Source organism: Amblyomma americanum, chromosome 4 (genome assembly GCF_052857255.1).
Source record: "Amblyomma americanum isolate KBUSLIRL-KWMA chromosome 4, ASM5285725v1, whole genome shotgun sequence".
Taxonomy (NCBI): Eukaryota; Metazoa; Arthropoda; class Arachnida; order Ixodida; family Ixodidae; genus Amblyomma; species Amblyomma americanum.
This window is the reverse complement of record NC_135500.1, coordinates 174,334,605-174,346,428: the sequence shown is the minus strand read 5'-3', so window position 1 is coordinate 174,346,428 and position 11,824 is coordinate 174,334,605. Positions and strand designations below refer to the sequence as shown.

General features: G+C 46.4%; 1 protein-coding gene across 1 annotated transcript in view; it reads left to right on the top strand.

Moving 5' to 3' along the window:
- The first annotated feature begins 4,806 nt into the window (after window positions 1-4,806).
- Window positions 4,807-11,824, top strand: part of LOC144130451 (vitamin D 25-hydroxylase-like) — a 34,021-nt gene continuing 27,003 nt past the window's right edge. The window contains exon 1 of the mRNA XM_077664370.1: window positions 4,807-4,930. Within this exon, the coding sequence (XP_077520496.1) occupies window positions 4,928-4,930 (3 nt within the window). The 5' untranslated portion in view covers window positions 4,807-4,927. The remainder of the gene's footprint in view (window positions 4,931-11,824) is intronic.

The window sequence follows — 11,824 nt, the reverse complement described above, 5'->3', positions numbered from 1 at the left end:
CAGTATCTCGGTCGTAAAAATGCCGTACTCTATAGATGAAGGCAAACTTCAATTTCTCCTCAGTGTCCCTTTGATAGAGCTTCCCATCGAAACCGCAATAAAGTGAAAAACGTCTGGAGAGTGGAACAAAAACTTGTGCCATGTCCCGTCGCTGTTGAAGCGAAGGGAAACACGAAGCTAAACGTCACTGTTTTGTTAGGTCCTTTAGCTGCCACGCCTTAAGGTCAACTGTGTACGCACACCTGGTGTTCAGTGTGGTATGAAGTGACTCTGAGCGCAGGTCTTGCAGGAATCGATAGTGAAATCACAGATTGAAAAAAAAAAAGAACTTGTGGCTAACTCTTCATCAAGTTCACGGATTACTTGTCCATGAACTTTTACGGTCCTGAGTGAAAAATGAGCGCCCTTAAATTTCCACACGCCACGTTCACTCTTTTTATGGCGTATTTCCGAGCACCGTCAGTTAACCGTCTCAGGTACACACAAAACAAACAACGGATGGGAAAATCAATACAACAATCTTCTTCGTTTAATACGGCCTCGTAAAAAACTACGAATAACTCAACTGGTGGCAAAAGAACAGTGATGTAGGTTGGGACCACCCCCTTTGCGTAGTCTATATAACCGCTCGGTTTGTTGAGTAAACAATCATTCATGCACCACATTTTGCCGATTCTACAGTGATCATCCATAACTTCAGTGACTTCACCACAGGGACCATTGTTCCTGAGGATGTCACGCAGCTTACATGCACACAGGGGAAACACGGAATCACAATTTCTGACTGCCATTTGAGGCACCCAGATCGCATACAAGCCTAGAAGAAACAGCCATTATACGGAATCAGCTCCTTCTTAACAGCGATAAACTGAATACCTCTGGGTGCGAGCGGCAGGTTTTCCTAGTGCTCTCGCGCAGTGATCCGCTGTTCGCGCCGCCGCGGGTGCGACTCCCAGTTGTGTATATTTCACTTGGCACAAACCCACAAACACTGCAAGCATACAAACATGCCAAGATCTTGGTCGAGGTTTACACATTGGAATAGTGAGATCGCAGTAATACACATCAACGGAAGCCATTCATTCTTCATTTCCGGCATCAATAGAACCATCGACCCCTGAATCAGGCGATCAATCAACTTAGCTACGAGTTCGCATTTCTTTTACTGCCGTCGTCAATCATCGCCAGGTGTTGTTTTACCCTTGCAACTACACGGGTGCCCTTTTTTAATTCTTTAGGACAGAAGTGACGCCAGAACCAAACACCTCTGGGCACGCACCTAATGAGAGAGATTGTAGGCTCTGGCTAAGAAATTCACAAACTAAGCCGCGCGGGCAAAGTAAAAAGTGTGTGCTAAAAGTGCCCCACAAGTAATACACATCATGCCAGTAGAGCGCTCTAGCGACGGATGCGCATGTGTATGCAGCATAGCCTGCATAGGTGCACATGGCAGGTCTTGCTGACCTGTGTTTTCATGTGCGCGCGCCTTACCAGCGCCCTGATCGAAGTGGCACAATTTTTCTGCAGATCCCTGCTTCGTTTTTATACGGCGGGGGGGGGGGGGGGGGGGGGCGGGGGGGGGGGGCACCATTACACGTTTAAGCCGGGGCGTGTATGCTGGGTTTCCTCTTGTGAAATAGGCACCATCTGGAGAGGAGGAAAAGCGTGCCTGTGCGTCACGCGAAACTTCCGCACGTGCTGTCGGTGGCGTGATAAATCGTGCTCAATTCCGGAGTTTTTAAATGGGAGGTACGGATTGTAATCAATCGTGACTGGCGTTTTATTTTTGTCCACTGCAAAAACAACCGAGAACAAAAGGAAGCTGTACGTAGTATCGAGTTGCTTTTACGCAGTCTGCAATCGGCGTTCCGTACTTACGCCTCCTGTTTGCACTGGCGGTGTTGAGGTGCACAGCCTAGACCCAGTATCCAACGCTTGTCTTCAAGCCATGAGCCGATTGATGCCAGGTCTATAGCTCTAAATAGCTCGTGATGCTGCCGCTCTACGATGCCGGTGCCGCGCGCAGTTCGGAACAAACAAGGAAATTCTTCGGCACTGTGAGAACATAGAACAAGCAATCAGGCAATAGAAGTCGTACACAATACTAACAGGTTTCATTGGCGTGGCAATTGAAGGCAATTATGCAGTACATAGTTTTTCAAGTTTTTATGGAATTGGGCTTCGGTGCGGAATGATTTAATGATTGCGGGTAGCGAGTTCCAGACAGTGATTGCTGAAAATAAATCGGACTGTTTGCCATAATTAGTTTTGTCTTTCGGAAGCAAAAGATTATGTTGTTCAGCGAATCTAGTATTATTAACGTTACACAAACAGGTAGCTGTAAATATAGGGAGAGTAGTGCTATTGTGACGGGTGCGATAAATTAATAAACCTAGTTTCAGTTGGAGTGAACAAAGGAGAGGTAAGATATTGAGCCGGCGGTAAAGGGGAGCGCTGGATGCGGTGTGAGAGCTTAATGTCATTCAACAACATTTCTGACTAATTCACGTTAGCATTTTTCTGTTATATATTTTTTTATTTTTATTTAACCTAAAATTTGTCCGCAGCATAAAGTTTGAATTATTTACAATTCTGGCAACCTACCTCATGGGTACATGCTATTTTTGAGGAGAAGCAGCTAAATGAATCACGTGCGCAACCTGTACACATTTATTATTGTGTAAATAGTTTGTGTATGTTACCTCTCCCCCCTGTCCTCTCTTTCTGTCCCCTCACCTCTTTCATTTCATTTCTCCATTTTGCCTGCTGTCCTTTATTTCCGCTGTCCGAGCTCAGGTGCTTCAGTATCGATGGCGGATGCCGGGGCCTTTTATTATTATTTTCATAAAACCAATTACTACTACGGCCGTTCCAACGTATTTAAAATTTGTCACTCATTGTTTAGTTGGCATCTTGAGCGTGGTTGCATTTAGGTGGACTATACCTGCTTAGTTCAGACTTCGAGAATTGGACAAGCACAAATTATTTCCTTTAGTTTCAGGTTTTGTGACTGAACCAATCAGCGCTTACGTAGAACGCGCACCTTTCGCCTTTGATTGACGCGCGTTCTAATTAGAAGCGACTCTCTTGACGTCAGGTTCCCCACGAAATGTAGCTGTGATATTGAGTGTTCGTGCGATTCTGCAGCGATTCGCTTGGACTCTCAGCCCGTGGTCGCCGCAAGGCCACAGATTCAGACTACACTTCAACTCTGTGCAGCAGCCTCCACGTTACGGAACTCACATAATGCATCTATGTGAGTTATGGGCGAAAGCGACTTACAAAGATAACTCCTGTCGTCGAAACGTTGGCAAGCACCATGGGGCTTTCCCCTCCCTTTTGCACTCTGTGATTATCAAGAACCATCTGGCCAACCTCTCTCTACCATAGACTTATACACTTCTGAGCAGACACTCCCTGCGTTTTTTATTAGAAGCCATTCTGGTAATGCTTCTTGATATCCGTTACCCTATAGGGATGAAATACAGTCTACTACTAACCTGGCGGCGCCCACCTGATCACCTGTGATGTATGTCTTTTTCTTTTGCGCCCACTCCCGCTTGGAGTTAAGCGACTTTGCAGTATTTGGAAATAAACTTAAAAAAAAACTTGGTCCTAGCCGACACCATGATGGTCGTTATTGTCATGAGACTGAAACTAACAGACAGAATTTCCGCATCGTTTCTAGGATCAAGGAGCCTAAAGGCACAAGAATATATTCTCCAAGTGTATTTCAGCATACTTGTATACACGTGTGTCGCTTGTTCTGCAAGTATTCTAGGTAGCATCATGATGGTGCCATAGCGGCTTCGCTGACTCTCCTGAAGGAGACCGCTCAAGTGTCGATCCAATTAAGAATTTCACATGAAGGAATGAGGTGAAAAAATGATAAAATAGGACATTAAAAGAAGACCGCAGGTGTCAGTGAGGAGATATACCGCTCTGCCTATAGCGGGCAGGAAATGGGTGAAGCTGACGTAGCACAAGAGCAGATGCAGAGATACTTCAGATATCGTCGCTGTGTATACCCCCGACGACACATTAGTCGACGCAGCATCGCCCTTGTTTGTGCGTTCTTCCGTTGTCGTTGTTTCTTCTCTGCTGCAGTCTATTATTATCAGTGTGCACACTATCTCACAAACCCAACTTATTATTATTAGAGGAAGGCGCACGACGACGATAAAAATGATGACGACAGTGACCAGAAACCCCCATAGACGATGACGCACGAGGAACGCCTCTCAATAACAAAGTCGACGTTCAAATTGAACTCATCAGCAAGGTTTTTGTCGAACTGACTGCGCTTGACTAATATTCCCTGCACAGCGGGCCCAGCCCGCGGGCCTGGCCGCGGTGGTCAAATTTCGATGGAGGAGAAATTCTAGTAGAGGTCCGTGTACTGCGCGATGTCAGTGCGCGTTAAGGAACTCCAGGTGGTCGAAATTTCTGGAGCCCTTCTATACGGCATCTCTCATAGCCTGAGTCGCTTTGGGACGTTAAACCCCCATACACCAAACCAAACCATCATCCCACGGGACATGGCAGGCACGCCTGATGTGTACCTGGCCGCGACCTCACTGCAGCTGCTGTTATGGAGCACGAAACGACTCTGCTCGGAAATGTGTCGTGCGCTGCTTGTGTTTTGATTCCGTCATTCCAGGCTAAGGACGCGTTAACGGTGACAGGGTCCGCCACAAAGAGGATTCGCTTCGCGTCGCAAGTGCTTCTGCGCACCTGTTCATCACCAGTGGCTTTCCCTTTCCCTATAGTGAACCGCTTATGTGATACTTCAGTGCTAGATGAACTGCAGCCTGTGCTCCGAGAGCACTGAATCCATTTGACGAGCGCTGGGGGCCCTCGTCAGTTCTGCTTGCGCTCACACAAGTTTTTTACGCCAAAGGTTCTGCGTTCCACCAGTGACTATCAAATGGTAAGCAACATTCCGTTTCTTTCTGGCATTTTTTTGCGTCCACAGATTGAACAGCGCGGAGACATAGGACGAAACAAGGATCACAGAATATAAGTGCGAGAAAGTGTATAATACATGGTTTTCCTGGATAAACAATGAATCTCTTCATCGATTAGTGTTAGTGATGGATCGCTTATGCAAACCCCTTTTTTTAGAATGTGTGCGGAAAGCTCCTAAAATTGCACGAGTTAGCTGAACTATATGTTTTCCGGTGATGACAGTATTAGAAAACTGAATAATGCAACCCCTTTCTCTGCAGTGAACAAAAAAATCTGATAGCGAATCACTGAAACGGGAATTAGCAGTTTTAGCCTAGCATCCGTGCACCTTATCGTCTGCCCAATCTACGCTGCCCCGACGAAACAAGGTATCTTAAACACGACTCTAACATAAAATTGTACACACCCCACGCTGTTTTCACGGAGCCGAAAACACAAACTTTTTATCGGCCGCCAACGTTATTTAACCAATGGGTCATACTATGTACGCATGGCAGAGCCACCAATCTCACTTTTACTTGTTTTTGCTTCATCCGTGTGGTTTATAGGGGTTTAACGCCCCAAAGAAACTTTCGAACACCTGTGGATCTCTAACGGGCACTGACATCGCACAGTACACAGGGCTCAGAATTTTGCCTCCACCAAAAGTCGACCGCCGCGGTGGGGATCGAGCCCGCGTCTTTCGGGTCAGCAACCAAGCGACATAGCTACTGAGCCACCGCTTCATGTATCCTCTTTATATATACAAGAAGCTGACCGCATGCCCTAGAATTCAAACATGAGGAATATTATATTATTGTTTTTTACATTATTGTAATAGTATTGTTATTATAACTGGTATCTTTAGTATTAATGTTATCAGTGATTTTATTAATGATATAAAAACTGAAGCAAACTATGTTGCTAGCCGCGGCATCTGTTGCTGAGCTGTGGCTAGCTGGAATAAAGGGACAGGAAGGAGGCAATGAAGAGGGAAAGGAAGAAGGGAGCGATAGAAGGAAACGACAAGAGTAGGGTGGCAATATAGCCTACGCACACAATACAAAAATTCACGCAGGGTGGGGCGCCCGTGAATGACTGCCGATAGTTCTACGCGCGCGGCCGTCAGCTTGCTTGCTTTCTGAAGCGAAAGCTTCACTACGCTAGGTAAAGCCGATTTCGCCGTGCGTTGCCTGTTGACCTTCAAGTGAGACAGAAGTCAAGTGTGGCTATAGGCCTTGCCATATGTGGTCCACCATGATGTCGCACCACTTGACCTTTGACCTTTTGATTCGCCGGTAGTGGGCGGTTGAATAGTTACGTGACAACCGCGTGATGTCGCGCGATGGAAACTGCCGTTGTGGCATCAGTCTGGGAGGAATATATAGACCACAGCGTTCACAGGGTGATCATCTCTCTCGATCAATTTTTAACTGCCACGTGCCAGGGTGGCAGGGTGGGCGCGCTGCCTATCCATTGTGCGGAACGCACCCAACGTCACAGACGCCAAGCCGCGTCTAGTTGCGCGATATACCACACCTTTCGCTTTCTAACCAGGTTCAGCACTAATTAAACCATAGCTAATTCTTTTTGTGATTTTTGAGGAAAGGTAGGGGCGCAGTAACTGTCTCACTTTTCGGTAGACACCTCAACCGCGCCGTAATGAAATTTGATTTATTGAACAATTTTTATTGCCATCAGAAAAGACGTTTGCCCCCTCCCCGGCACGTAGACATGGAAGACGGGGAGTTGCACGCCCGCGCTTAGAGGCTGGCTGGCAGTCCTAGACTGGTGGCGGCCTCTTCCGCCAGATGGATGGTGGTGCGCTGGAGCTCAGATGCCGGGCTTCTTAGCAGGGGCTCCTAGGCTTCCCTACTATTAATATTTTGCCCGCCCGGGGAAAATTTGGCCGGCCCTTGCGATGTTTCCGTCCCCGGTACTGATGAATTATTACCTTGCGCCGTTAAAAAATCACGCGGGGCCATTCTTTGCGCGTGGAGGCACAGACGCACGCATTTAGCCTATGCGCGCCGCGCCCTCCTGCTAGATTTCGGTCAGACAGAAAGGAGCGTAAATGTTAGGCTAAAAGGGCATGATAATTCCCGTTTCAAAGATTGATTGCCTCATTTTGCTGCGGACTGCAGAAAAAGGGATTGCATTCCTCAGTGTTCTAACACCGTCATCCTCAGGAAGCATGAACATCAGGTAGCTGTTGAAATTTCAGAAGCTTACATACACAGTAACAAAGGCGTTTGCTTAAGTGATCCATGAGTAACGTTCATTGATTTAGAAATTAACTATTTATGCAAGCACACTATTGCGCATGCGACACGGCTAGCAAAAGTTCTTGCCGTTTTTTTTTTGTGCGTGTGTTCAAATGTATGATGAATATAGCCTGTTCTTGTTTTCCTTTTTTTATGTGTTAGTCTTTTTGAGTATAGAAAAAATTTAAAAGCAACATTTATTCCAAGGGGGAAAAAGCCTGTTTCAAGCCAGTGCTTGCCCTTGTTGCTCTTAGTTTCGCCCTCTATCTCTACGCGATTTTCGCAGTGAATCACTTTTGACTTGTTCAGATCGCAGCCTTAATTTTTTTTTTGCGTTAGCTTGTTTCATTTGATGAACATCACATGCTCCAGAATTCGCCCTGGAAATCCGCGACAATGCATCGTCCGCTGTATATAGCAGGACATATTGACCAAAACGGGCAAACAGTTCGTATGGAAATTCATGATGCTTCAGTGTTGACGGCTTCGGAGACTGCCATCGCAGCCATAAAGCCACGTGCTGCTTTCATCTGTTAGTTCTTTTTTATTGTCGTCTTGGGCAGCAGCAACAAAACAATGCCGCAAACTCCCTGGCACCAGCACCACGAGTCCAGAGCTGTAAACTGACGCGAATGAGGGGCAACTGAACGTGTATGACGAATTGGAAGGGACTGGCATGCTTCGTGTTTCCTTGCGAGGGCTGAAGCGCCCCCTGCGGAAGGTCACCAATGTTGCCACACAGTAAGGGCCACCACTAACCGCGTTACTGTAACGTTAACCTTTGCGTCTCTGCCAATTTGAACTTAGAGGACGAGGAGAAGGCTTGAAGCCAGGACAAGGACTCGCACTTTTTGTCAGCACCTGTTTAGATTTGGTTTATGGAGGTTTTACGTTCCAAACCGACTCAGGCTATGAGAGACGCCGTAGTGAAGGCCTCCGGAAATTTCGACCACCTGGTGTTCTTTAACGTGCACTGACATCGCACAGTACACGGGCCTCTAGGATTTCGCCTCCATCGAAATTCGACCGCCGCGGCCGGGATCGAACCCGCGTCTTTCGGGCCAGCAGCCGAGCGCCATAACCACTCAGCCACCGCGGCGGCTTGTCAGGACCCGTGCATATTGTTTTGCTCGTGCTCACTTCTCGTGCTCATGTAAAGTCTGCTCCTAATAATTCGAACCGGAAACTGCAGACCAAAAAATTGTTCGAAATATGCGGATTTCGAATGAAGGAGAGGCCGAATTGGTAACCGGGGTGTTGACGGGAAGAAGGCACCATTTAGAATAAACCGAAAGCTCGAATTAAGCCAGCTGGAATTTATGAAATCCCGCTGCGCTTACTCGCACCTTTTGAATTTTGTGACCAGTGCGTAACTGCCCCCGGAACAAATTCGCGTGTTGGCCTTCACGTGTTCGACAGACATATGTGACGTTTACAAGCAAAAGCAAAGGAGCCACTCAATTAGAGCTATTACAGTGCTTCGGTAGCGCAAGAAACCTTCAAGACGGGTAATCTGAAGCATTCGTTTACCGCTTTGTGTCAGTCTCTCTGTTTTGCTTAAGGGTATCGCACTGGGCGCGAACTCCACCACTGGAGCGAACGGCACTAGCGTCGACTTTGCGCGGCCGGTGAGATCACGTTAGTGGGCTTGCTGCAGCAGGAGTGGGTCTTAAACGAATTTCTGCGTTTTCAAAGGTACAAACCGCGTTATTCTCTTCGTTTCTTTTCTCTTTTCGAGTTCCTGCACATTTTGATCGTTTGTTGTCGTGATAACAGCAGCTCGTTCTTTAGGCTTCTGCTATGGTTGTTTATGTCAAACGTACGCGACGGGGCTCACTGCAAGCATAATTTTCGATCGGACATACATTAAGATGTGAGAAAGTTGGTTAGTTACGGTAGCAATGGGCAAAAACCGAGTGCACGCTGTCGTACGTGCAGCAATCATTTGAGGGTACAAAGTACTTCCATACAGTAGCACCCGATGCCGAAGGAGCGAGCTGAAACACGCCTCTATCGAGTTTAAGCATTTAAAGATTGCTCCGTGTCCTTCCTGCTGCCCTGTTTATCTACTTTTAAAATAGTTCAAGGCACCAATCGCACTGCGCCGCATCTGCTTGCCAAAACCGGAACCTTGTGGCCCTCATTTTGTTGGTACTGCATGAATACGACCTGACGCGCTGCCAAGCTCTGCACTTTCAATTATCTTTTCACCGGGATTTAGTGTCCTAGTGACCGCTTAGTCAACGTTGGAGTAGCAGCTTCAGTGTTTTTCATAACGGTGGCAACATGTGCGCTGAATGACGGCTTGGTTCGCTGCACCCTTTTAGAGGTGTGGAAAACTCACCGGGTCGCATAATGTGGCAGCTCGTCTGCCGGTGAGGTGCTTGTTGGCGAATGAGTCGATGTGAGGAGGTTGGAAAAAAAATGATTTCTTAATTTTCGCATATAAGGATCATAAGCTATTAACGAACATGACTTCAACGTTTTGTCAAGATGTGTGCGCTGGAGTTAAAAAAAATTAATTGCTTTCCATTGAAGGGTAACGCATGAGATGTCGCCGGCAGTGCACAATCAGGTCGTTACCAGCGTGTAGCACAGCTGCAAACAGCCGCATCGCCTTGGCTGCTGCTGGCGCGACGCTCCTGCCAGCTTACACGAGTTGCTCCGAACTTCACCTCCACCTAACAGCTTTTTAGCTAGTGAACCATCTAGTACTGGCTACCCGTAAGAAAGCTAATGTTGTTCATGTCTAGTGAGAACTGCTAGTGATATAGCGAGAATTCAAAGTTGCTAGCTGCTGACAAGTGGCGAAAGCGATCGCTCATTGTGCACATCGCGCACGTGTTTCTTCTGAGGGCGGTTTCTGTAGAATGGCAGTAGCAACGCTGCTGGTCTTTTTCTTGTTCTTTTTCATTTTCTCGTCTTCTTTATTCCGGTCGTTTCTTCTCAGTGCTTGGTGGATTTTCCGGGCTTACTGCCACTCTTTATGTCTGGCTCGGTTGTTTTTCGTATTGCAAGCGCTTCTGCCTGCGGCAGGCAGTATGTGGTCGTTTTATTTTTCTTTCTGTTGTTTCTTTCTTTCCTCCTATTTCTCTTACACTTTCTTTCCTTTCTCCGAGCCTGGTCCGACAAGCGCGGCGTTCCTTCTGGCAGTTGTCATTTTTTGTGTTTTTCTTTCTTTTCGATCCCAAACCAAAAATTAATAATACGATGAGGAATAATTTGTATCAGTGTTGTTGGTCGTGCTGTTGCTGTCGTCATCGTGACCAACCGCATAATGCGTAACCATCACTTGGTAACTAAATAATAAAATTTGGTATGTAAAGCTCGAAAACAATAAAAACAAATATCTATTTTTTTTTCTTCAATGCAGTAGCAACATTGGATATGTATTCTGTCGTTTATAGTTGTCAGACGAACGGTCATGTGCAAATATTTTCGAGCGTCTTTGAAATCGGACTAATGATAAGAACAAAACAAGATATATGCCCGATACCAGCCAGTCTCTTCAATTTATGTTGTACCTTAAATCACAGTTTATGCATGCAGCACAATTTTTACATGCCTGCCAAGATCGTCGATTTTATCTTCAAGCGCTAAATTTTTAGGTTCTTTTACAATTACATATATACTTACGATTAATTTTTTTGCGTCCCGCTTGAGAATACCTTGGTGTGAAACGCACAAATGTCATTCCTGTGGTAGCAAATTGTAACGCGGACATTCTTTTGCGCCGGCAATAGTGAGCCCTGTTTACATTTCTCGGCTTCTTCCAGTTACACCTAACTTACCACTGAAATTCTCGTACTATAATACGTGTGGTTCAGCCTCCCGAACCTGCACGTGGGATGTAAGGGACACCACAATTAAGGGCTCCGCATTAACTTCAGCCGCACGGGGATCGTTATCATCCACTCACATTGCACAGCAGAATGACGTTTTTCAGTTGATCTCTATCGACATACTGCCTCCGCGGTCGGAATTCCATACCGCAACAATAAAAGCGAACGATACCTACACATAGACGGTCTCCCCTCCCAAAAATCACGGTTGAGCGGCTGCTAACCTCAATGAGTAACTGTAATGTGCATCCATAAACAACAAATGGGAAAGGCGAATGCAGCTGCATCCTAAGCCGGGACCTACCCATATATTCTGAAATGTTTGCGCAGAAGAATGTTTATGAATTAGGGCAGTTCCGAAAAAAAATAAACGCAATGCATTGGAGAAATGAAACAATATTTCACATTTTTCTCTGAATTTCGGTATTCTTTAGCTTTGATGTTATTGCTTAAACCGATTGGGAGTTGGCAGGTGCGTAGTCTTATGACGCAATCAGTTTTACTCTGGACGTATCTATACACGCGGTCTTCGAATAAAATCGTATTTGCAACACACGCCGGTAAACAGTATGCAGCTGTTGCAACAGGGGGGTGACCGAACTGAACAGCCGCAAAGGCGACGTCAGCAGCTGTACGACAGTACGGAGTGGTGTGGATGTGGGAGCTGAAGCGTTAACCCCATGGCAGAACGTCTCTTCCTATCATGCCGCAAAGCGCAGCTTACAAAATTCAGGAGATGCACTTTTTAAAGTCAACGGTGATCGCCCTCAG